At 40.8% G+C, this 27,221-nt stretch overlaps 1 protein-coding gene across 5 annotated transcripts in view; it reads left to right on the forward strand.

Moving 5' to 3' along the window:
• Window positions 1-9,163: 9,163 nt before the first annotated feature.
• Window positions 9,164-27,221, forward strand: part of rab23 (RAB23, member RAS oncogene family) — a 32,454-nt gene continuing 14,396 nt past the window's right edge. Inside the window, exons 1-4 of one of the 5 annotated variants that reach the window (XM_048597394.1) lie at window positions 9,164-9,258; window positions 10,136-10,489; window positions 22,224-22,467; window positions 26,386-26,471. In XM_048597394.1, coding sequence (XP_048453351.1) covers window positions 22,313-22,467; window positions 26,386-26,471 — 241 coding nt within the window. In that variant the 5' untranslated portion in view covers window positions 9,164-9,258; window positions 10,136-10,489; window positions 22,224-22,312. Of the gene's footprint in view, window positions 9,259-9,575; window positions 9,605-10,135; window positions 10,490-22,223; window positions 22,468-26,385; window positions 26,472-27,221 lie in introns of those variants that run through there. The other 4 variants (XM_048597393.1, XM_048597395.1, XM_048597397.1 and 1 more) reach the window with 4 other exon arrangements.

Raw genomic sequence — 27,221 nt, forward strand, 5'->3', positions numbered from 1 at the left:
AGCACATCCTTCATTAGATACGGGGTTCAAAACTGCTCACAATATTCCAAGATAGCAGGAACTGCAGATGCTGGAGAATCCGAGACAACAAGGTGCAGAGCTGGATGAACACAGCAGGCCAAGCAGCATCATAGGAGCAGAAAGGCTGACGTTTCGGGCCTAGACCCTTCATCAGAAACCAATATTCCAAATGCTGTCTGACCAGAGCCTTACAGAGCATCAGTAGTATATCTTTGCTCTTGCATTCTAGCTGTCTTGAAGTGAATGCTGACATTGCATTTGCCTTCCTAATTGCCAACTGACCCTGCACATTAACCTTAAGAAATTGGTGAACTCGGACTCTCAAGCACCTTTGTGTTAGAAAATAGTCTGCACTTCTATTCTTCCTACAAAAGTGCATAACTTCATCTTTCCCACATTGTACTCCATCTGCTACTTCTATGCCCATTTTCCAAGCCTATCTAAGTCCTCCTGCAGACTCCTGGTTTCCTCAACATGACCTGTCCCTCCAGTTATCTTTGTGTCATCTGCAGAGTTAGCTACAATGTCCTCAGTTCCTTCATCCGGATAGTTAAGTACAACATGAATAGTTGCGGTCCCAACACTGACCCCTGTGGAAGTCCTATAGTCACTGGCTGCCATCCTGAAAAGTCCCCTTTAGCCCTACTCTCTGCCTTCTGCCAGTCAGCCAGTCCTCTTTCCCATATCAGTACCTTGCCCCTAACACCATGGACTCTTCTTTTCTAACAGCCTCTTATGCAGCACCCTTGTCAAAGCCTTCTGGAAAAAAAAAACTTGCATTGAAGCACAGTGAGTACTTTATTTCTCTACCTGTTTAAAAACAAAAATTAGAAGCAACTGCTGATCTGATTCAAAAACAGATATTGCCGGAGAAATTAGGGTTATAATCTCCGGATTACTGCCTGAGCCATGTGCTAATTGGCATAGGGACATGAGAATAAGGGAAGTAAACACGTGGCTAAAAGAGTGGTGTGGGAAAGAGGGGTTCCTTTTCATGGGGCATTGGCATCAGTATTGGAACAGACGGGATCTGTACCATGGGACGGTCTCCACCTGAATCAAGCTGGGACCAATGTTCTAGCGAAAAGGGTAAATAGGCTGGTCAACAGGACTTTAAACTAGAAAGCAGGAGGCAAGGGAATCGTGAAACTTGCCCCAGTGGGAAACAAAGCAGCAAGTTAACATCAGTAGTGGTGGATTCAACTAAGTGGAAAAATATGAAAGAAATGACAGGGAAGGAGAATTCAGGAGAGGTTATTAAAGTCTCCAGCACAGACACAAATAGGACAGAGTGTTTGGAAAAGGCTAGCAATCAAACACTGGAAAAACACATGAAAATGAGAAGAGGGAGGGTTAATACAGGACTGAAGGTGTTATATCTGAATGCACGCAGTATAAGGAATAAGGTAAATGAGCTTGTGGCTCAGATCGAAACTGGCAGGTATGACATGGTAGGCGTCATGGAGATGTAGCTGCAAGGGGATCAGGATTGGGAACTGAATATCCAAGGATATACATCCTATTGAAAAGATAGGCAGGTGGGCCAAGGGGGTGGGGTTGCCTTATTGGTGAGAAATGAAATTAAATCAATAGGAAGAAACAAAGTAGGGTCAGATGGTGTAGAATCTGTGTGGGTAGAATTGAGGAACCACAAAGATTAAAAAAAACCATAGTTGGGGTTGTGTACAGACCTCCAAACAGTAGTCAGGAGCTGGGACGCAAGATACACCAGGAGATAGAAAAGGTGTGTAAGAAAGGCAAAGTCACAGTGATCACAGGGGATTTCAATATGCAGATGGACTGGGAAAATCATGTTGGTAGTGGATTGGAAGAAAAGGAGTTTGTGGAATGTCTACGAGATGGCTTTTTGGAGCAGCTTGTGGTGGAGCCCACAACAGAACAAGCAATACTGGATTTAATGTTGTGCAATAAGGCAGACTTGATAAGGGAGCTTAAGGTAAAGGAACCCTTAGGAGACAGTGATCATAAAATGATAGAATTTACTCTGCAATTTGAGAGGGAGAAGATAGAATCAGAGGTAGTGGTATTACAGCTAAATAAAGGCAACTACAGAGGTATGAGGGAGGAGCTGGGCAGAATTGACTGGAAGAGGAGACTAGCAGGAACGACAGTGGAACAGCAATGGCAGGAGTTTCTGGGAGTAATTCAGGAGATGCAGCAAAAATTCATCCCTAGGAAAAAGAAGCATGGTACAGGGAGGATGAGGCAACCATGGCTGACTAAGGAAGTCAGGGAAAGCATAAAAGCAAAAGAGAAAGCGTATAGTGTGGCGAAGGGCAGTGGGAAACCAGAGGACTGGGAAGCTTACAAAACCAACAGAGGGCAACAAAAAAAGAAATAAGGAGGGAGAAGATTAAATATGAGGGTAAGCTAGCCAGTAAAATAAATGAAGACTGTAAGAGTTTCTTTAAATATATTAAGGGCAAAAGAGAGGCAAAAGTGGACATTGGACCACTGGAAAATGACAGTGGAGAGATCGTAGTGGGGAACAAGGAAAAGGCTGAGGAACTGAATAATTACTTTGCGTCAGTCTTCACAGTGGAAGACACGTGTAATGTCCCAAAAATTCAAGAGAGTCGGGGGCAAAGTTGAGTATGGTGGCCATTACCAAGGAAAAGGTGCTAGTAAAACTGATTGGCCTGAAGGTGGACAAATCATCTGGACCATATGAACTACACCCCGAGTTCTAAAGGAGATAGCTGAAGAGATAGTGGAAGCGTTAGTGGTGACCTTTCAGGAATTGCTAGAGTCAGGGGGGGGTCCCAGAGGACTGGAAAATCGCTAACGTGACACCCATGTTTAAAAAGGGAGTAAGGCAAAAGATGGAAAATTACAGGCCGATTAGCCTAACCTCGGTGGTGGGTAAGATTTTGGAGTCCATTGTAAAGGATGAGATTTCTGAATATTTGGAAGTGTATGGTAAAGTAGGGCAAAGTCAGCATGGCTTCAGCAAGGGGAAGTCATGCCTGACAAATCTGCTAGAATTCTTTGAGGAAGTAACGAGCAGGGTAGACCAAGGAGAGGCAATGGATGTTATCTACCTGGACTTCAAGAAGGCCTTTGATAAGGTGCCACACAGGAGGCTGCTGAGTAAGATAAGGTCCCGAGGTATTAGAGGCAAGGTGCTAGCATGGATAGAAGATTGGCTGTCTGGCAGAAAGCAGAGAGTGGGGATAAAAGGGTCTTTCTCAGGATGGCAGCCGGAGACAAGTGGTGTTCCGCAAGGGTCAGTGTTGGGACCACAACTTTTCACTTTATACATTAATGATCTAGATGAAGGAACTGTGGGCATTCTGGCTAAGTTTGCAGACGATACAAAGATATGTGGAGGGACAGGTAATATTGAAGAGGTGAGGAGGCTGCAGAAGGATTTGTACAGGTTAGGAGAGTGGGCAAAGAAGTGGCAGATGGAGTACAATGTGGGAAAGTGTGAGGTCATGCACTTTGGTAAGAAGAATAAAAGCATGGACTATTTTCTAAATGGAGAGAAAATTCAGAAGTCTGAAGTGCAAAGAGACTTGGGAGTTCTGGTCCAGGATTCTCTCAAGGTAAACTTGCAGGTTGAATCAGTAGTCAGGAAGGGAAATGCAATGTTGGCATTTATTTTGAGAGGACTTGAACATAAAAGCAGGGAGGTACTACTGAGGCTTTATAAGGCTCTGGTCAGATCACATTTCGAGTACTGCGTGCAGTTTTGGGCCCCATATCTCAGGAAGGATGTACTGGCCCTGGAGCGGGTTCAGAGGTGGTTCACGAGAATGGTCCCAGGAATGGAAAGCTTAACATCTGAGGAACATTTGAGGACTCTGGGACTATACTCATTGGAGTTTAGAAGGATGAGGGGGGTCTAATTGAAACTTACAGAATACTGAATGGCCTGGACGGAGTGGATGTTGTGAAGATGCTTCCATTGGTAGGAGAGACTAGGACCCGAGGGCACAGCCTTAGAGTAAAGGGAAGACCTTTTAGAACGGAGATAAGGAAAAACTTCTTCAGCCAGAGAGTGGTGAATCTATGGAATTCACTGCCACAGAAGGCTGTGGAGGCGAGGTCATTGAGTACATTTAAGACTGAGATAGATAGGTTCTTGATTATCAAGGGGATCAAGGGTTACGGGGAGAAAGCAGGAGAATGGGGTTGAGGAACTTATCAGCCATGATTGAATGGCGGAGCAGACTCAATGGGCCGAATGGCCTAATTTCTGCTCCCACGTCTTATGGTCTTAAATTCAGCAGGTCTGGCAGCATCTGTGGAAAGAAATTAAAATCAATGTTTCAGGTCCAGTGACACTTCTTCAGAACCACATCTGCATTTCTTTGGTTTTTGCTAATCTGACTTAGTCAGTCACATCTGCCATTTGCTTTTTCTGAAGCATTGTAAACATACAATAAATTGCAAATGATGTCATCATTGATTTTTTGGACATGAACACCACCTAGAGGCGTGAGTCTGCAACTTTCATAGGGGAAAAAAACGTAAAACCTATCCTCTCCTCTATCCATCTTCTAACCGCCTCCCACTCTCTCCCTATTTATTTCAGAACCCCCTTCCCCTCCCCCTTTTCTGATGAAGGGTCAAGGCCCGAAACGTCAGCCTCTCTGCTCCTATGATGCTGCTTGACCTGCTGTGTTCATCCAGCCCTGCACCTTGTTGTCTTGTAAAATAATACAAAAGAGGAGAGAACCCAAAGCAAATAAAAAACAGGAAAAGCACCATACTGCAGTACAGATTCAGTCATTGGCATGTTTAAGAGCATGAAGCTACACGAGAATGATGGAAAGCAAACTTCACACCACAGAATTGGTTGACATAAATCAGTTGTTTAAAGGAAGACACAATCTTTATTTTATGAATGGCACATAACTGACAAGGTATTGAAAGCAGTAACGTTTTTTCCAATTTGTTCACTGAAAACTTAATTAGAAAAAATTGCTGTAGTAAGTCTGACGATGATTTCTAAGATCCTGACACACTTTTTTTCAAATTTTAGAAAATCACCTTACAACTTGAATTAATTTTAGGAAATGCATGTCACACCAGGCAAAGCAATCAGATACTCAAATTGATTGGGATTAACATTCAAAATGATTTAAGTTTACATTCAAATTAATTCACACTCACATTTACTGATCGATTCAGATTCAAAATCAGAATGATTCAGATTGATTCAGATTCACATTAAGATTGATTCAGAATCAAATCCACAAACTATACAAATTCTTTGTCAAATTGGTTAAGATTCAGAAACAAAATGATTAAGTTGTGTTTTGATTCAGATTTGGGTTCAGATTGATTTAGATTGACATTCAGAACTATTCAAAATTGTTTAAGATTTGAACTCAATTAATTCATGTTACCATTAAATGATTGATTTGGACTCAAAATCAGAATGATCCAGATTCAGAATGATTCTAATTCAGTCATGTTCAGATTTAAATTTTGAATTATTCTAATTCAGATACAAATTGTTAAAAACTTACATTCAGAATAGTTTACACGCCGATTCAGATTGACTCAGATTCATGTACATAATTATTCAAATTTGATTCAGATTTACATTCAATATTATACAGATTTTTGTGCTATTCTGATTCAGAATTATTCAGATTCAGATCATGATCCTGATTGATTCAAATTCAAACTGAGGATGATTTAAACTCAGATTCACACTGATTCAATTTCACATTCAGAATAATTGAGATTGCGAACATTTCTGTTTTGAATGATTCAGATTCAGTTATAAAACCTGAAAGAACTGCAGATACTGGAAATCAGAAACAGATAGATTCAGATTCAGAGGAGGATGATTAAGGTTCAGGTACAGATTGACTGAGATTCATATTGGGAATGCTTTAAATTCAATACCAGGCTGTTTCTGAATTTTATGATTAAAACTCAGATTCAAATCGATTTAGATTCATACTCAGAATGTTTCAGTATCTGTTTAAGATTGATTCAGATTCACATTCAGAATGATTAAAGTTTGGATACAAATTGGTTCAGACTCACTTGCAGAATTATTTAGATTCACATTCACAATGACTCAAATTTGGATTCAAATTGTATTGGATTCACAGAATGTTTTATACTCTGTTTTGGATTGGTTCAGATTCATGTACATAATCGTTCAGATTCTGAGTTAGATATGTTCAGATTTACATTAGAATGATTCAGATTTGGATTCGGATGTTTCAATTTCACATTCAGAATGAACCAGATTGATTTAGATTTGGATTCAAAATGAATCAGATTTGAATTCAGAATGATTCTGATTAAGTATGAAAATGATTCTGATTCAAATGTTCTGATTTTCAGATTCAACATTTCCTGTTTTTATTCCATTATCTGAAAACTTGCAAATAAAGTAGGAAATTGTGCAATTATTGGTGAACATCCCCTCTGACTGTATGAAAACGGAAGGTCATTGATGAAGCAGCTGAAGATTGTTCAGTTAAGGACAATATCCTGAGGAACTCCTGCAGTGATTTCCAGGAACGGAAATGACTTCCTTTGTGCTAGAGGTAACTCCAGCCAATGGGATGTTTTGCCCCTACTTCCCATTCATTCAAGTTTGCTTGTGTGCATCATGTTACACTCGGTCAAATACTGCCTTGATATCAAGGACTGTTCCCCTCATGTCTCCACTTGAATTTGGCAGTCTTATACTTGTTTCAACGAGCACCATAGTCAGATCTGGGTGAAATGTGCACTGAGCATTGGTGGGCTATTGTTCACTAGGTGTCACTGGATAGCACTGTCTTCAATACCTTCCTTTATTTTGCTAATGATTCAGTGCACTCAAGGGTGGTAATTCTGTCTATTTGTGGGCAGGACATATCCAGGCAATTTTCAACCTTGACAGGGAGACGCAGTTTTCTAGCTGTACTGCAACAGCTTGGCTAGGGACATAATTAGTTCTGGAATACAAAATTACAACACAATAGCAGGAATGATGTTAGAATCTTTGCAGTATCCTATTCTGTGATGCTGAGGACCTCAGGATGACACTAAGATGGATCATCCACTCAGCACTTCTGGATGAAGATGGATGCAAATGCTTCAATTTTGTCTTTTGGACATAATTTGAGGTTGCGGATATTAGTGGGTTGTTACCTCCTGTTAGTTGTTTAGTTATCCACTATCATTCATGACTGGATTTGGCAAGACTGCAAATATTTGATTTGTTCAGTTGATTGTACAATTGCTCAGCGCTGTCTTTGGATTATTGTTTCTCCTTTTTGGCATGCAGTACATTGTTATAGCCTCGCCAGTTTGGCACTTCATTTTTAGATGTTTCTGTTCCCCTCCTGGCATGCCATCCTACAGTTATCATTGAACCAGAGATGGTCTTTTGGTTTGATGGTAATGGTAGGGAAGTTGATATGCTGGGCTGTTACACATTATTGTTGAATTTAATTCCGCTGTTTATGGACCACACACCCTTCATGGGTGTTCAGGTTTTGAGCAACTGAATCAGTCCTGAATCTGGCCCACTTTGCATGATGGTAGGACCACACGACTCAATGAAGTGTCTCCTCAGTGGGAAGACATGCTTGGTCTCTGCAGACTGACTGACTGCAGAGGCTGTTGCAGTACCACCCAGTGGTTTGATAGTGTGCCATCTCCAGGTGGGAAGACCGACAAAGGTCAATGAGGAACTGCACGTAAGCTTACGTCAAGGAGAAATCAGTGCAGTTGCTTTTGAGGGGATGAACAAAGAGACAAATCCAACTCTTGTCATCGCTGAAAAGTAGTTAATGTTATAATTTCAGGTTGCCCTTAGTAAAAATAAATAAATATTCTACATTCAAAATGCTGCAGACATTGAAATCCCGAAATTAATACAAAAACATATGAAAGTGCACAGCGGGTCAAATAGCTTCTATGGAGAAGAACTTGAATCTATGTGGTATCCTAATACAATACCTCTCAATGCATTTCATAAGTAATACATCTTATTGAAGTCATCTAATGTCCAGATTTAGATAGATAGATCATTAGTTAAAAATCACCATAGTGACCTGTGCTAAATGGCAATAAAAATGCAAATAAAAATAATTACAATCCAGAATAACAGTTGTAAATAGTTATTGAAATGATGGATTATTTGGCCTGAAAGCTAAGATGACCATTTAGTTCACTATCTACACATGTGCGAATGGGCCTGATGATGACAGTTACTGGTGAGAGATATCCCAAAGTCAGAATGTATTTGCACATGTGTGGTCAATGTCACTATACTCTGTATGTAACAATGTCAAACTGTCTGTGTTTGTACAGATGGCCCTACTGAGACCGAATTTCCACATGTCCTGGGGAGCTATAGACTGAGAATCAGAAGCAAAGGCCAGTAAAGTAGTGGCAGACATTGAGTAGTGTAGTCAAGCAGCTGCTCATGGTGGATGAGAAATTAGCCCTAGGCTGAATTTGGATTTGTGGGGAGTACTGACTGCACTGAGGACACCCCGCACCATATCTCCACCACCCTCCCCATCTCACTGAATGCCCAAGGGCTGTCTTAATAGACTATCCTTCCCATTGGAAGGTAGTTGCACCCGTTACTTGGCAGTGACACACAAGTACAGTATCACACTTTTTAAAACCACTTTTTCAACTACAATATATTTGCAGACAGTGGGTTAAGTGAATTGCGATTGAAGTAGCACTGTCAGCTTTAATGCGGTGTTTTGAGTAATAGCATATGTGTGATGACATCAGTGGTAAAAATATGTTGGCTATTCTGGCAAACATTCCTTTTATTCGCTGTGGAAAGTACATACGAGAGAAGAGGGACAACATTTACCCTGCCAGATTGTAAAACCCATACAGATAAAAAAAATCATTTACATTTGAAAAGTGAAAATGATTTCACAATCAATCCACAAACAGTTTGTGTGTGTGCAAAGCTGTCCCTAAGCTGAGTTTGGAAGTGACCAAGGTATTGGAAAGCCCATCAAGCTGAATTTCCTGGAATCACTCCATTGGTGACCAAAGCCAGGAGAACTCCCTCACTCTAACTGCAGACGACTCGGGGCTAACGCCTGCCAGATGCGGTCGTGCAGCTGGTGAGTTTGCGCAGTGCCGGCCGGCTGGATGCCCGCTCGCGGCGGCACGTTATCAGTTCCGGTTCCGCCAGTTGTCACGGGTTACCGGCTCTGAGCTTGATCTCGGTCTGGGTTTCACACGGAGAGAGGAGATGGCGGAGTGACAGACGAGGTAAGTGAGAGTGAGGGGAGATGATCCTCACTCCCAGTGTCTGAGAGAGAATAGGAGGGTTATACCAGTACCTGACCCCTAACCTGTGTCTCGGGTTATCGACCGACCCCACTACCCCCCACCGGCCAGCGGTGAACCCGTCTTACCTTCCCTTACCCCTGCCCATGCTTAGGCATTGCCCCCTCCACAATAATTAGATCTGGGCTGGCCACTTCCCTCACCTCCGCTTTGAGTCCAGTTTGCTTTGTTTGAGAGAGAACGGGGTCGGTGTCTTTCCCCATGGATTTTGTTTTTGGTGGTGGTGGTGGTGGTGATGATGATGATGCTGCCTCGATGTGCCTGCAAGGTACGTACGGCATTCACCCCTTTCAATTGGAGAGGTAGGGAAGCTCACACTACGCAAATACAAGCTGTATGGCTGCCAAAGTTCTCCGGCTCTGGGGATTCTTAGTTTGGTCTCTGTCAGGGTCTTTTGTAGGTTCACTAATAGACGTTTATTTTACGACAGTTGGGCAGCAACAGCTATTGAATATTTTTAAGGCAGAGGTTGGTAGATCTTTGACTGATGAAGGTTTCAAATGGTATCGGTGCTAGGCAGGACAGTGCAGTTGAGGCCACAATTAGATCGGCCCCGATCTCATCAATTGGCAGAGAAGGTTCAAAGGGCCGAATGTCCACCTACTCCTGAGTTTGATGTTCGCAATTCTGTTGTTAGTGCGGTGCAGTGCATCACCCATGACGTCTGAAGTTTTGGCCTTATTTAAGAAAGATGTAAATGTTTTGGAGACAGTTCAGAAGAGGTTTACTAGATTGATCCGTTCTGAGGAAGGGTCACTGTGTTAACTCTCAAAGCGTTAACTCTGTTTTCTCTCTACAGATGCTGCCAAACCCCCTCTGTTTCTCCAGCACACTGTTTTATTTCAGATTTCCAGCATCCACTGTTCATTGTGTTCATCACTGGATTGATGTCTTATGAAGAAGAATTGAACAGACTGGGCTTGTTTCCACTGCAGTTAAGAGTTAAGACTTGATTGAAGTATGCAGAGTCTGAATACTCTTGTCAAGGTGGACATTGAAATTATCTTTTCTCATCTAGGTTAGTCCATAACCAGGGGACAGTGCTTTAAAGTCAAGTTAGGTCAAAGATGCAAATTTTCTTTTTGAGTGTCGTGCAACTTTGAAACTCCGTGCCGTAAAAGCAGTGGAAGCAGGGTCGTTTTATATTTTTGAGGTAGGGTATATAGATAACCTTTGATTCTGTTGATTAAAAGATATTGGTGGGGCGATAGACAGGAACATGAAATCCAAAACGCAGATCAACCATCGTAGTGTTGAATGGTGGAATATGCTTGAGGGGGCCCAATAACCTATATTTGTCCATTAGGTGTATGTTTATAGCATGGGCTTACCAGGGTATTGGAAGTAAACTGGGTGGATGTCTGTTTTTGCCTCCAGTATTTCTAATGATTTTTAGTGTACATTGCATCATCCTACTGCGTTTTGACTGGTTCTTTGCAGCTAAATTTTAATTGTATTTGAGCACTGCTTTGAGTTAGTTACAGGTTGTATTCTGTTTGTGTGGGAAAGTTGAGATTGGCAGTACTTGTAAATGTACCAGCTCCTGGGCAATAGGAAGCAGTTCAAAATTACTGGGTTTTTTTCAAACGATTCTAACACTAAACTGTGGCAGGAATGTTAGATCTACTATGTCTAGTTAGGTTGACTCAGATCTTGAACAGACAAGAAGCATTTTTAATGCAACACGTTTCCGGTAACCTGTGTAAATGGGCAATCAGAGCTTGTGATCAGCCATGCCTGGAAGATGATTGGATACTGCATAGATTTCTGTAGGATGCACAGCGCAAAAACAGGCTGATTTGATTTTTAGGTCCCTACTCCACATGAGTTTTCTGACACTCCTCTTCAAATAACCTTGTCTGCTTAGCCAATCAGCGGGCACCACTATCAGTGAATTAAAGGTAGGTATGACGGTAGAACACTAGTTGGAAAGAGCAGATGAAGGTTGAAATGAGCATGACAGTGGGGCTTTTTGACCAACAGCTGACTGATAGTTGGGTGTGCTCCAGAGCATAGAAATGGGGGTGTTGTTAGAAACTACGAAACTGGAAGAAATTATGACTCATTTAAGCTGCATCTTGGAGACAGTGGTAAAATGGTAGGAGGAGTACCTTCTGTTTTATCTCTGTTTACGTCTGTTTGGTCACAGTTATACAATTCCTGCAGTGAGGTGCACATAATAAATTCTGCTACTAGCAGTTTGAAGGTCTAAATGTCATGAGCTATGTAACCCAGTTAGGTAATATTGCGGGATCTTTGTTGTGTATACTGGGTAAGAGAAGTTCTTCTTGAAGGGGTTAGAGGGTTAGCAGATTGTGTATTTCAACCGCTACCATTCTGTATTTAAAACATACAACAGCAAACATCTTGTAGTTAAATACCACCTTTTTATGTGTAAAAATACCCGAAGGCAATTAAGAGGAACCAGCACGTAATGGGAGAGAAGAAGTGCTTTGGTGAGTATGACAACCAGAATTTTAAATGTGAGCTGGAGATAATTGTGGGTTAGTGAGGATTGTGAGTACATCAGACAGGGTGCAGGGTAAAATGGAGGCAACAGAACTGTGAAGAGTAGATTGATTAATTCTGACCTATCTGAAGAGTGTATGAGAGCTTTGGAGTAGGCATCATATGGTGCACCATGTAAGAAGACACATGGAAGTCGGAAGGATGGCAAGATAATGTACTGTGGTCGCACCTATTATTATGGAATAAATTCTTCATGGCTATATAAATACAAACAATTTAGAATGTCAAATAATCTTGGCATCTAATCCAATACATTTTCCTTTGCAAAGGTTGTAATCACTTGTACTTTATTCTGCAAGGGTCATTAGCATGGCAGTTTTTGTAACTGTTGAGGAGCCTGTCAATTTTTTTTTCATACTTTAAGTAATTGTAATGTCTCACATACACTCAAAGATCGAAGCCATTAATCATGTTTCCCATTTGCAGAAAAGCAGTGTAAGTGAGAAGGGATTACTTGGTAGAATGCAAAACTTAACACTTTGGTATGATTTAATATTGGGCTGCTTGTAGAAAGGGTATCACATTTTCATACCAAATGATTGCAGACAAAACAGCTCTGAAACATGATGCAATTTCTTCAGCAACTAATTGAGCAACATATTGCATGGCTGCAAATTTTGTTTGGCTGTATCCTTTATTGTAGCGTTGGGTAAAATAACCCAGTCATTTATAAGTATGCTGTATTTTAATAATCATAAATGTTTTTGCACAACTGAATTTTTTTTAAAAATCCTGTACAGTTGCTGGATAATACGTGCATTTTTATAAATACATAATTTGCTGATGTAACTGGAGCTGAATGTACATTGGGAGAAAGGCCAATAGTTAGGAAAAAAAAACGTTTTGGCATTTCACAACTTGTCCTTTTAATATCACCCAATCTCCAGTATTCAGCTGTTGCTGTTACATTAATCCAAATTTTTATCACTCTTTGTGAAAATTATCAAAAAAGACAACTTGCTATTAATATAAAAACTCTCTGATCTGATTTGACCAAATATATTAACTTCACATCCAACTATCTGAATTTTTTTTTGTAAACCGAACTAAATGGTTGGCTGTATCTGGAAAGGAGTTATCTTAGCACCATATTTATTCCAAAGTTGAGAATTTTTTTCATGTATCTGGGCTGCTTTCAAGAACATTTTAATCATATCCCCTACATTTAAGTCCAAATCCTCAACTTAAGCAAGAAACAGGGCCCAGCACTAAGCCGTATGGAACCCCATTTTAAACAGATCTTGATCACAAAAACATTTTTCTTTGTCATCTTCTGCTTCCTGCCTCTCAGCCAGTTTTGGATCCAACATGCCACTTTGTCATGGATCCCATGGGCTGTTAATTTCTTGACCCGTCTGCCATGCGCGACGTTACTAAAATCTTGCTGAAGTCCATGTAGACCACATTACATGCATTACTGTCATCAACAGTCCATGTTACCTCAAAATTCAATTGAATTTGTCATACGTGACCTTCCCTTAACAAATCCATGACTGATGATCTCTGACCCTTGTCCAAGTGCAGTTAAATTCTGATTTTCAGAATTTTCTCTAATAACCTCCCCACCACAGAGGTTAGACTAACTGACCTTTAATTTCCTGGCTTATCTCTTCCTTTTTAAATAATGGGACAATGTTTAACAATCTTCTGGCACGTAACCTTCAGTACTTTGGCCAGAGAGCATTCGAAAATTATTGCCAGGGTACCTGTGGCTTTGTCCACTTTTAAGGTTTCTAAACTTGCTTGCTGTCTCAATCCTGCAACCTAATGTCTACACCATGTCATCCTTGTCCAACAATTAACAAGGGTTTCATGGTCATTAGTAAATTCTTAATTCCGGATCTTTTTCTTTGAATTCAAATTTCACCAACTGTCGCGGTGGCATTCAGTCCTGGGTCCCCAGAATGTTAGCTGAGTTTCTTGGTTAATAGCCTAACAATAATACCACTGGGCCATGCCTCAGTGTCCAGATTCTAAAGTCGTCCTCCTGCACTGTCTCTCCAGCCATACAAACCTCTGCTGTATCCTTTTATTCCTATTCTCTCTACTGCACAACACTGGAAGTAATCCAGACATTACTTTCTTTGAAGTCCCATGGAAAAGTTTTTTCTCACTAAGTTTTTTTTTTGTTTCTCCACTTACTTGTGTTGATTTGTGCTTGTTTTTGCTTCATTGACTCAATCACTGGGATCTTGCCCTCTGGAATTCTTGTCAAAAATCACAATGTTGATACTGTCGTTTCTGTCATTGAAAGGCTTCCACAGGCTTTGAGTGGCCGTATCTTCAAGAGTATAGACTACTTCCCCTTGCACCCCAAAGGATTTTCCTGCTTTATTGCCTTTGTGTGGAGCATTCTGACATTTTCCTTTTTGCAACGTGTGCTAAGCCACTTAACTGAAATGTCAATTATTCCTTATTCAGTGCTGCACCCTAAGAGGAGGATATGGTGTTTCTTTGCTGATCTACAATGAGGAGTTGCATAAAAAAATTTCTGCAAATACAGTATTGTGTCCTAAAGTCTTTCCTATTTTCTGTTATGGTGATCCGAATTAAATAAGTAGCAGTTTCAGAGTGGGTAATGGATTAACATGGAGACCGCAAGAGTTAAGCTACCTTCTTGAACTGCTGCAGTCCAAGTGGAGTAAGTATGCTTACAGTCCTGCTGGGAAGGGAGTTCAACAATTTTGATCTTGTGGCAGTGTGGGAAAAGCGATTTAGTTACAACTCAGGATGTTGCAAGGCTTGGAAGGGAGCTTGAAGGTTATGATGTTTCTGTGCATCATCTGTCCTTAAGGGGTGTGGAGGTTACGGGCTTGGAACATGCTGTTGAAGGAGGCTTGTGAGTTATTGCAGTGCATTTTATATACACACTGTTGCCACTGTGCATCGTTGGTAGAAGGGGTGCTAATTAAGAGGTCTGCATGGTCCTAGAATGTATCAAGCTTTTTGCAATTTAGAGCTGCACTCATCCAGGCAAGTGGAGAGTACATCATCGCTTTGTAGATGGTGAACAGGCTCTGGGGAGTCAGGAGGTGAGTTATTTGCTTCACGATTTCCAGTCTCTGTGTTCTAGTAGCCACAGTATTTATATGGCTGGTCCAGTTCAGTTTTTGATCAATGGTATTCCCGCAAGATGCTGATAGTGGAGGCTTCTGAATTCTTGTCAGGCTTTTGAATGCTATGGGGATATGATCAGGTTTTTCTCTTGTTGGAGAAGGTTATTTGCCTGGCATTTCAAGGGCACAAATGTTACTTGGCGCTGTAGATTACATTAAAATGAATGAATTCAAAGGCAACTAATGGCTTCATGATGACGACTAACATATTAAAAAGTAGATGAGAGCACTCATTATTCTGTGAGGATTTGATGGACTGAATGGCCTACTTCTGCTTCTACATCTTGCGGACATTGCAAGCATTCAGGGCAATACATACCACAACAATGAGGGCCAGCATTTACTCCACAACGTTTGAAATTAATACATTTACAGCAAGGCATCAAGGATAAATGGATGAATGTTTTTAATTAGAGCAAGTGATGCCCTTCAGTACAAAGATGAAAGTGGGATGTTGTGTCTCTTCACATATGCCAGATTGCTTTAGTGAGTTGTCCATTGGAGGTTGTGCCTTCATCTCCCTGATTTCTGGAATACGTAAAATAAAGCTTGCTACCTCCTTTAAGGCACTCCATAAAATGTACTACTGTGCTTGGGGTTTTGGACACATGTCCAAATAACTCATTATATTGCTCACTGTAAAATATGATGTTTCTATGACGTGAACTGGGACAGTCTGCTGCACTAGACACTCTGTTTAAATCTAAGTTATTGCAGTCTGCAGACAAGAATATTAGGAGATTAGAGACACTGCCCATTGGTGTTTGGCAATCTTCAATTTCAACCAATCAAAAGCTGCTTCTGATTTATAACAAATTAGAATCGACAAATCAAGTGTATTTTAAATGTCACACATTTGCTGACACTGTCCTGTCTGGGCTGCATCAGTTATAAATTAATATCACTTACCATTTTAAAAAGTTGCATTTGCTCCACTTTCTTCCTTCTCTGAGCCTGCAAAATGCCCCAAGCATTCCCATTTCCTAACCTTGTATTTCCTTATTTGTTTCTCTGCTGTTTTTCATAGAATCCCTACAGTGTAGAAGCAGGCTATTCAGCCCATCAAGTTCACACTGACCCTCCAAAGACCATTCCACCTCTGTAACTCTGAATATCCTATGGCTAATCCACCTAACCTACACAACCCTGGACACTGGGCAATTTAGCATGGACAATCCACCTAACCTACACACCTTTGGACTGTTGGAGGAAACTGGAGCATTTGGAGGAAACACGCAGACATGGGGAGAATGTGCAAACTCCACACAGGCAGTTGCCTCTAGCTATTTTACAGTCTATATCAACGATGATACTCACCCCTTACTCCCATTATCCCATTTCCACTTACAACAAAAGAGCAAATTACTGCAGATACTGGAATCTGTACTGAAAACAATAAATGCTGGGGATCACAGCGGGTCAGGCAGCATCCATGGAGAGAGATCAATCTAACATTTCGAGTCTCTGATGTTGAGTCATCTAGACTCAACGTTAGTTTGCTTTCTCTCCATGGATGCTGCCTGACCCACTGTGATCTGCAGCATTTGTTGTTGCCAGTTACGACAATCCAAATCGCTTCGCCGTTTTATGCTACTAACGTTCTTGAATAGATTTGTAGCTCGGGTTGTGGATGCTGTGGTTGGTTCGCTCGCCGAGCTGGTTTGTTAGTTCGCAGACATTTCATTACCCTGCTGGGTAATGTCAGCAGTGCAACCTCTGATGAAGCACTGTTGTGTTTTCCCGCTTGGTATTTAAACTCTGGGGTCCGTTGGAATTGGTTACCTCTTTTCCGGTTTTTCTTCGCAGTAGTGTATATATAGGGTCTAATTCTACATGTTTATTGATGGCCTTCTTGGTGGAGAACCAAGCCTCTAGAAATTCTTGTGCTTGTCTCTGTTTGGCCTGTCATAGAATCCTGACGTTGTCCCAGTCGAACTGGTGGTTCTCCTTAGCCGTGTGAATGGAGACAAGTGAGTACTGGTCATGTCTTTTTGTTGCTAGTTGGTGTTCATGTGTTCTTGTGGCCAGTTTTCTTCCTGTCTGTCCAATTTAAAAAAGCCCACACAAAGACTGTGACAAACATTACATTGGACAGACAGGAAGGAAACTGGCCACAAGAATGCATGAACACCAACTAGCAACAAAAAGATATGACCAGTACTCACTCATCTCCATTCACACGGATAAGGAGAACCGCCAGTTCGATTGGGACAACATCAGGATCCTAGGCAGGCTAACCAGAGACAAGCACGGGAATTTCTTGAGCTTTGGTTCTCCACCAAGAAGGCCATCAATAGATACATAGAATTAGACCCTATATATACACCACTGCGAAGAAAAACCGGAAATGAGGTAACCAATTCCAATGGACCCCAGAGTTTAAATACCAGGCGGGAAAACACAACAGCGCTTCATCGGAGGCTGCACTGATGATGTTACCCAACAGGGTAATGAAACTCTGCAAACTAACAAACCAGCTCAGCGAGCAAACCAACCGCAGCATTTTATGCTACTTGACATTGTGCATTTTGCTGTCTGAGTGCTATACCCCTCTGTTTTAAAGTTATCATTCCCTTTCTGAAAAAAAACTCGTAAAAACGTGCTCCATCTCCCCATGGTGGATTCATACCATGTGTTATTTTCATTGTAATAATGAGGAGCTGTAGAGCAATATGAAGACAATGACCTTGTCTCAGCATTTAGGAGATGGTTTGGAACTCTTTTATTCATTGGCCATGCAAGTAGATAGGATGGTACAGAAGACATATGACATGCTTGCCTTTATTGGTCAGAGAATTGAGGATGTCATGTTGCAGTTTTACGGGACTCTGGTTAGGCCGCACTTAGATTATTGCTTTCAGCTCGTCGCCACATTACAGGAAGGCCTTGGAGAGGGTGCAGAAGAGGTTTACCATGATGCTGCCTGGATTAGAAGATATGAGCTATAAGGAAAGGCTAGAAAAACTCTGGTTGTTTTGTCTGGAGTGGCAGAGGCTGAGGGGACACTTGATAGAAGTCTATAAAATAGATAGGGTTGACAGTCAGAATCTTTTTCCCATAGTTGAAATGTCTACAACTAGTGGATATGAACTTAAGGTGGGGAGGGGGGGTAAGTTCAGAGGAGATGTGAGGGACAAGTTTTTTTTTAACACACCATGGTAGGAGTTTGGAATGCGCTGCCAGGGGTGGTGGTGGAGGCAAAAACGATAGGGGCATTTAAGAGACTTTGAGATAAGCATGTGAATATGCAAGGAATGGTGGGATATGGACCAAGCACAGGCAGAAGCGAATAATCTGTTCGGCACAACATAGTGGACCAAAGGGCCCATTCCTATGTTGTATTGTTCTGTGTTTTATGTTCTGTGTTCATTCATGGATTGTAAGTGCTGCAGGTAAAGTCAGCATTTGTTGCCCCCATCTGTTTTTTTTATTTCAAAATGTCATAGGAATTCTGCTTATGTAAATGAAGTTTATCATTGACCCATTCATGTTGAGTTGTGCTGATTTGATTCTGACACTTACATTCTTTTGTTGAACAGAGTTTTATATTTAATAATAATGTGCCTATCTGTGCTCCCTGCTACTGTAGAATAAATCAAACAACAGCTTACAGAGCCTGCACGTATACAGTTAAACAGTGAACTATCTTGGATGGCTTTAGTTTTAACTTGACTTGCACCGACCCTCTGAAAGATTTCCTTGTTCAGTTCCTTCCACTACAATTCCAGCCAAAACTTGGTTTACTCGTCAATAGTAATTGCATTCCAGGGTGCTTTGGTGACTTGGACAACCTATAACAGGTCCCTCAAAGCAGGTGGCAGTATCACTACTGACGTTTCGCAAGATCCTTCAAATTCAGAGACCATAAAAGTAGTGCAAAAGTAGCATCCTCTCCCAAACCAACATGAAGCCCTAACCATTCAAAGCCAGCTTTGCTTAAACTTTGCAAGAGACCCCCAAGATGACAACTGAGATGCAACGGGAATGTCTTCAAAGCAACCACAAAGATGCCAAGCCAACTCCCTGAAATCCCTTAGTGACAAACTAAAATGGGGAGACTTTGATAGGAACATGCAGGAGCAAAGTCAAGGTTTCGAAAGAGTGCACAAACCTCCCAGCATTTCATCTATCTGACCTTCCAAGCACCATTTGCCCTGCATGCTGCAGGTGTATGTCGATTGCTCATTGGACTTATCAGTCACCTTAAAACCCCTTGAAACGTGGAAGCAAGTCCTCCTCGATCCCAAGGGACTGCTGAAGAAGATTAATTTTGCCAGCCAGTATTTGATTTTAAATATACTTGCGTTCCTATCTAAAGGTTTCATTATATTTGTAATGACCGTACACTCAATCATAGATTAAATGATTATCTCTCTTTGTTCTGTTCTGTAGTTGCAGCTGCCTCTTAAAGGAGTGTTTTGCTTGTGACATTTGGCAACAAGTAACCAGAAGGAAAGGCTGTCAAATGGGCAGCCAATGCAATCATTTAACAAATTGCCAAATAATCAGCCTTTATTTAAAATCTTGTCATATTTAGAATCCAACATTTTTAATCTATCAAATTGACACTTGCCACATACACTTAAACCTACCTGAATAGTTGAGCCATACAGGCTAGGCATGTTCCAGGACTCTGACTAAATAGAATCATGGCTACATGGAAAGAGAATGCACAGGGGAATGGGGTGAAAGTTTTTAATAATTCGGAGGGTGAGAGTGTCACTCGCAAGGCCAATGTTTATTGCCAATCCATAATTATGATGAGACGTAGGAACAGGGGGAGGCTATTCAGCCCATTCAGTCTACTTTGTCATTCAGTGAGATACTGCCTGATCTAATAACGTTCAACTAAACTTTCCTGCCTTTTTCCCCATAATCCTTGATTCCCATACTGATTTAAAATCTGTCTACCTTAGCCTTGAATATACTCAATAACCCAGCATTGACAGCTGTCTTTGGTAAATAACTCCACAGATTCACAACGCTTTGAGAGAAGAGTTTCCTTCTCGTCTCTGCCCTAACTGTGCAACCCTTTATTCTGTGATTATGCCCTCTGGTCCTGGACACCCATAAGGAGAAACAACTTTTCTAGATTCACCCTGTATGTTTTGATAAGGTTACTTATTCTGTTAAACTCCAATGAATACAGATGCAACACTTTTCCTCGTAAGGCAATCTCTCCATACCCGTGATCAACTTGGTAAACTTAGTGAACTTTCTTAGGATTGTCTCCAGTGCTAAGGGGACCAAACTGTTTACAATATTCTATGTTTGCTCTAACCCATGCCTTGTATAGTTTTAGCAAGTCTTCCCTACTTTTATACTCAATTCCCTTTGAAATAAAGGCCAACATTCCATTTTCCATCTCTTATATGCCGAACTTGGATGCTAGCTTTTTGTGATTCAATTGCAAGGACTTATAAATCTCTCTGTGCTACAGTTTCTTTCAACCTTTCCGTGCATAACTTCACGCTTTCCTGCATTATATTCCTTCTACCAAGTTTTTGCGCACTCGCCACCTATTTATATCCCTTTGTAGACTTGTCATTCCTATCATTTGCCTTCCCACCTATTATTATGTCATCTGCAAACTTGGCTATAGTACATTCACTTCTCTTATCAGTCATTAATTATCAACAATAATGAACCCAGTGCTAATACCTGTGGCACTCCACTACTTACAGGTAGCCATCTTGAAAATGCTCCCTTTATCCTAACACACTCATCTATTCATGACAGCTAAACCTTTAACCATGCTAATATACTACCTCCAACACCATGGGCTCTTATCTTATGAAGTAGTCTAATGTGTAGTACTGATGCCTGCTGAAAATCCAAACATATTACAGCCACTGCTTCTCCTTTCTCCATCCCATTTGTTACCTCAAAGAATTCCAGGAAATTTGTCAAATATGATTTCCCTTCCTTGATCATATGTATTTCTAAATGCTGCAATTACTTTTACAGTTAGAATAACTTTAACATTTTCCTAATAACATTCATTAAGCTAACTGGCCTCTGGTTAGTAGAAACTAACCTGTTTCTTGATTCTTTCTTTTTATAAATAAAGGTGTTATGTTGGTAGTGTTCCAATCTCTGGGGCTTCTCCAGAATCCTTAGATTCTTGGAAGATTATGACCAGTGTCATCCATTACCTCTGCAATTAATTCCTTTCATTATGCAAGGATGCAACCTATCAGGTCGTGGGGATTTATCAGCCTTTAACCCCATCAGTATCGTTTTTACTTTTTCCCTAGTGATAGTTATTCCATTTATTCCATCACCACCTTTTTGATTCTTGAGACTATATCCTAACAAAGGGGATTTCGACAATGGGAAGAGATGACGAGAGAAATGCAGCCACCCTTAATTTCACTGGATACCTTGAAAGGATGAACTGGCATCAGTGACTAAGCTCCACCAACTTGGGTATCAATGGTTGATATTCAGCTGTGTACTTGACATTTATTCAGTTTCTAAACTTACTGAGCAGAGCATGTTTTTTTTTAAGAAAATACATTAATCACCATTGTTTCTGTTAATTTGGGATTTTGAACAATTAGGCAGTTATTAGTTTAACTTTTTGACTTTGAAATAGACAGGTGAAACTCAGAATTGCTCTTTGCTGGTTTTGTTATTACAATAAATTATTTTTAGCATTAGTTCTGCAGTACTTAAAAGCAAAATGGCTAAAATCAACCACTCCTCCACGTATTTTCACCTAATCAAATCAGCATATCTTTCTACTTAGTTCCCTTGTTAATTTAGCTTTACCTTTTACCTTTCTCTTCTCTTAGCCTTCTCTCTATTTGACTTGAGTTACAGACAAAACAGCTGTCAAATTGCTGTGGCATACTGGAATAAATGTTCCAGATCTTGGATGTGATTCTAGGAGATGCTGACAGTGGTTGGATATTGCCAGGAGACAGACACAAAGGAAGCACTGATAATCCTGACTGCTCCTGAGCAACTGCTAACTTGTTCCAAAACAAGAGTTTCTGAAGAGCAACTTGACAGCTCTCTTTTCGGCCACATGATGATGCGTGTGGATAATGGAGGGCTGTGATGAATTTTTCATGATGTGTGTAATGCAGTGTCATTGGTTCAGTTTCGTTTCAGGTGGACAGTATATTATAATCTTTGTCAAAAGCTTGCAATTATAACAGACTAAAATAGCTTACTGAGATTATAAACTAGTGCTTATAATATGTGAGATCCAGTAACCCTCTGTCTCTGTTCTAGGTTCATGAAGTAGAGTTCTATCTGCAGGTGGTTGGCCAAAGGAGAATATTGCTCAACTGTTAAATCAGATCTGTAAGTGCAGCCCGACCATGCTGGAAGAGGATATCGAAGTAGCTATAAAGGTGGTAGTTGTTGGCAATGGAGCTGTTGGTAAATCCAGTATGATTCAGCGGTACTGCAAGGGTATTTTCACCAAGGACTACAAGAAAACCATTGGAGTGGACTTCCTGGAAAGACAAATTCAGTGAGTGGAGACCTGTGCTGTACTGTAAAACGTTTAGGTGTGATTTGTCGTTCCTGAGTCACTCCAGATGTTTGTGATGTTGGGGCTTGGCAATAGAATCATGAGAAGGAAAAATCAATATTAACGATAAACAGAATGCAGGTTCCAAGGCATTCAAAACTCAATGTGCCATTCCATGTCAGTGATGGGTGCTAGCAGCAAAATTCTTGCTTTAGCTGTTCACTTTAATACAGTTCATCATTGCTGTAATTAGTTTACCTTGATTTGATACAATTTTAAAGCACAGGCAGATGCCTGTAGACTATCTTCTTCTTTCCCATAGTCTTGTAGTTTGTTCCACTTTAGGCAGATGTCTAGTTACTTTTTAAAATGTCATTATTGAATCTTTCTGGCATGGCATTTACATTCCTGACCGCTACAACTCAGAGTGAAAATGGTTCCCCCCTTTCCTCTGGCTGTCTTACTAATTACCTTGAACATTTTATCAATGATGTGACTGGTTAAGGTAGTGAACAGCTGGTGAATTAGAGAATTGCTAAATCTCAGCTTTGTTTCTAAATTAACTGGCTTAGGCGCACCCAAATTAGGAAAGAGGAAGGTGGCTGAGTTCTTTCAGATTAATAAGTCATTAGGTCCTGTTGCTGGATGTGGACACAATCCAGTGAGAGCAAGATACCATGACTGTAGAACCACATGCTGCAAGATCAGGTGGATGGTTTTAGTACAGGAGGGAAAAGAAAACGAATATCTATGGAAAGAGTAGAGAAAAATTTCCGGACAGACGTGGGGCAGGGAAATTGAGAAAATCACTCTAGAAAATGTGCAAACCTTTAAAAACCAGAGAAACCACACCAGTTTCTGAAAGTTGGAGTCAGTCAACCAAGTGGGTTTGCTTTCCTTTGAATCCTCAATTTAAATTCATACTAAACGGATGAGTTCCCTCCTTGTGCGTGAGAATCTGACATGTTATTATTTCAGTAAGTCTGTTCTCTGTTTCTGATGGATGTTGCCCCCCAATATAGAAATGGCATCACAGTGGCAAGCAGTTAACATTGTTCGTCCAGGAAATGAGGGTCAGGGAAGGGGAACAAAATTGTCAGGGAAGGATGGATGTGAATGTCAGTGCTTCAGAAGAAGGGACACTGGTTTGCTTGGTATTAAAATGATATATTGGAGCAGAGGGATACTTTACAAGTGTGCATAGCTTGTGATATAACTGACTTAGAAATCCATTTGATTTGTTGCAGGTAACAAAGCTGAAACATCATCTGCCTCAGCAGTGATGTACAATACAGTCCTTTCTGAGCATATAAATCTATGAAACATTACAACTTCCAAATAAATCCATATTTTGACTTATTTTAAAAATTACTTTCTTTCATAATCATTAGAATAGCCTCTAAGGTTTTGGAGTAGATTTGTGGCTCAGGTTGTGGGTGTAGAGGTTGTTGAGGTTGGTTGGCTTGCCAAGCTGGATTCTTGTTTCGCAGACATTTCATTACCATGCTTGGTAACCTCCTCCGTGCAACCTCCAATGAAGCGTCAGTGTGTTTTCCCGCCTGGTTTTTAAACTCTGGTGTCCATTGAGGATTGTGTCACTTCTGGTTTTCCTTCATAGTGGAATGTGTACAGGGTCGAGTTCAACGTGTTTATTAATAGCATGCTTCGTGGAGTGCCATGCTTCTAGGAATTCTCGTGCCTGTCTCTGCCTACCCTGTCCCAGGACCTTGGTGTTGTCCCAGTTGAAGTGGTGGTTCTCCTTGTCCATGTGGATTGAGATGAGTGAGTATTGGTCGTGCCTTTTTGTAGCCAGTTGGTGTTCTTGCACTCTTGTTAATAGTTTCCTTCCTGTTTGTCCGATTATAGTGTTTCTCGCAGTCTCTGCAGGGGATCTTGTAGATGACATTGGCCCTGTCCATGGTGTGGAGTGGATCCTTGGTTTGGGCGAGTTATTCTGGTGAGGGTGTTGTTTATAAGTTTGTGTGTCAAAAAAAAATTCACCAGAGAGGAGGAGAAGAACAAACAGCTCCCATTCCTGGACGTCATGGTAGAGCACAAGACAAATGGGGAACTGCAAATGAAAGTACACCGAAAAGCCACACACACAGACCAGGTACTGAACTTCAACAGCACACACAAACGAAGCTGCGTGCGAACACTATTTAAAGGGGCAACAATACGCTGCAGCAACACGGAACTACGCCAAGAAGAATAATACCTCTTCCAGGTTTTCAAGGATAATTGGGTCAGAAGATGCCTACATGAACAGCATCAGAAAGAGACTACATGCCCTGACATACTCATCACACGACCCTATATCAGAAACACATTGGAACTCACCACAAGACTCCTACGACGCTGGGCATCAGAGTGGCACACAAGCTGATGTCAATCCTACGACAACTGCTCACCCGAACCAAGGACCCACTCCCCGCCATAGACAGGACCGGTGTCATCTACAAGATCCCCTGCAGAGACTGAGAGAAACACTACATCGGACAAACAGGAAGGAAACTAACAACAAGAGTACATGAACACCAACTGACTACAAAAAGGCACGACCAATACTTGCTCATCTCAATCCACGTGGACAAGCAGAACCACCACTTCGACTGGGACAGGCTAGGCAGAGACAGGCATGAGAATTCCTAGAAGCAAGGCACTCCACGAAGCATGCTATTAATAAACACGTTGAACTCAACCCCATATACATTCCACTACGAAGGAAAACCAGATGTGAGGCAATCCATCTCAATGGACCCCAGAGTTTAAAAACCAGGCAGGAAAATACACCGACACTTCATCAGAGGCTGCATCGAGGATGTTACCAAGCATGGTAACAAAACGTCTGCGAAACAAGAATCCAGCTCGGCGAGCCAACCAACCTCAACATTAGAATAGCCAAAAGTACTACTTGTTCTATGAAATATTTTCAAAGCTGTTGTGTGGAGAAAATTGGTCAACAGTTTGTATACAGTAAGATCTCATTGCATTAAATGAAATTATTGACTAGTTTCATTTTTTTTTTGGCTTGGTTTAGGAGAAATACCTACCTAGGGCTCTGAAGAACTCATATCCATTGTGAGCAGTGCCTTTGCAGAATTTAAAACTTGACTTGGGCCTTGGTTTGTTTAATACCTGATCTGAAAGGCAGGTCCTCTGACAGTACAGCAGTCGTTCAGTACTACATCGGCCTAGATGAGGTATTTGAAGTCTGGGATGTGGCTTCGACCCATGACCTGCAAAGTCATGTTTGTAACTGAACCAAGTTGATGAATAGTGAAATGTTCAGTTAGCAATGATTGTGTTACAATTTTCAGTATGTTGTATTGTGGGTGGAAAGTCCCTCACCTGAATTTGTTGGAGGGAGAGTTGAACGATTGTTCACTATGGTTACATTTATACCTCTGCCAGCAGTTGGCAGAGTTTATTTTTACCTACCCTCTGAGTGAAAGGACAATTTGCACAGAGATCTTTAGGAGAGATGCAGTAGAATGGTTGGCGTGAACAAATTGCAGTTCACAAACAATCCTATAATAAAGCATCAGCTACTAATTAAATAGAAATGTTCCACTTGCTGGTAATTACTTTAAGCGTGATTAAGCACAAGAGTTCTCTATGTATTATGTTTTGAAAGCAGCCACTATAACAAGCAAATTGATATCTAATATTGAAGCAAATGATAGAAGACAGTCATAAAATACCAGTCTCTGTATGTGATGTGATAACTGTTCTGGTTGATGCTGAACAGCTGTGGTTCAGCTGTAAACTGGCTGAATGTGGTGAGCTGCCTGTAATTGAGCACAGTTGGACTAAATAAACACTGCATTAAATGTTCCTTATGGACAGCAGTCACAAACTAATTTATGAGTCTCCAACAAACATTATTTGATCTCAGATGTCACATTTATCTTTCAGAGTTAATGGTGAAGACGTCAGATTAATGTTATGGGATACAGCAGGACAAGAGGAGTTTGATGCTATTACAAAAGCCTACTATAGAGGTAATCTAATAAATCTCCAGAGAATACATCTGTAAGAGGATGCTGATTAAAATTCACCACTCGTTTGCCTTCTGATTTAGGTATTCAAACCTGCTACAGAATCCTGGGAAATCCAATTGTTTAGTACAAGAAATGTTTTCTGACTGAATCTTCCCTTTACGTAAATAAAAAGGGGCATTTTATAAATTTGCAACATGAAGTAGCACATTACACATCGCTGGTACAGACAGATTAACAATCTATCATTTTGAGGCTAATAATTAATCTGTTGCACAGTAACTACTGGATGGATTCAGTAACAAGTGCCAAAAAAACACCAAAAGCCATAAAAATAGCAAAGAAATAGCAATCGTCAGTATCTGAAAGCTGTTTCTTATCTAACTTCAGCAAATAGGTGTTTTTAATTCCACTGTCTTGCATTCCTGGCAATTAAAGGTAATACACTTGTTTAGTCTTTTGCTATAGTCTCATGAAATTTGCAGCTGTGATAAATGCTCAGTAAACTCCATTTCTGAGCTGAGATTAATAACTGTTGCACTATGGTTGAGAAAGATTTGCCAGAAAAGTTATTTTGGTGACTCTCTTTCATATCCACTGTTTGGAGTATTTCTTGAAGATAAAAAGAATAGGTTTGTGTATTTTTCATCAAGCATTGTTCTTATTCTGCCCATAAGTGGTGGTTTTGGTATTGAAATGTTCCAGTGCTGGGTATTCTTTAAAATAATATTGTGCATTGCAGTGGCTGTATGT

The sequence above is a fragment of the Rhincodon typus genome, chromosome 5, assembly GCF_021869965.1.
Source record: "Rhincodon typus isolate 14 chromosome 5, sRhiTyp1.1, whole genome shotgun sequence".
Taxonomy (NCBI): domain Eukaryota; kingdom Metazoa; phylum Chordata; class Chondrichthyes; order Orectolobiformes; family Rhincodontidae; genus Rhincodon; species Rhincodon typus.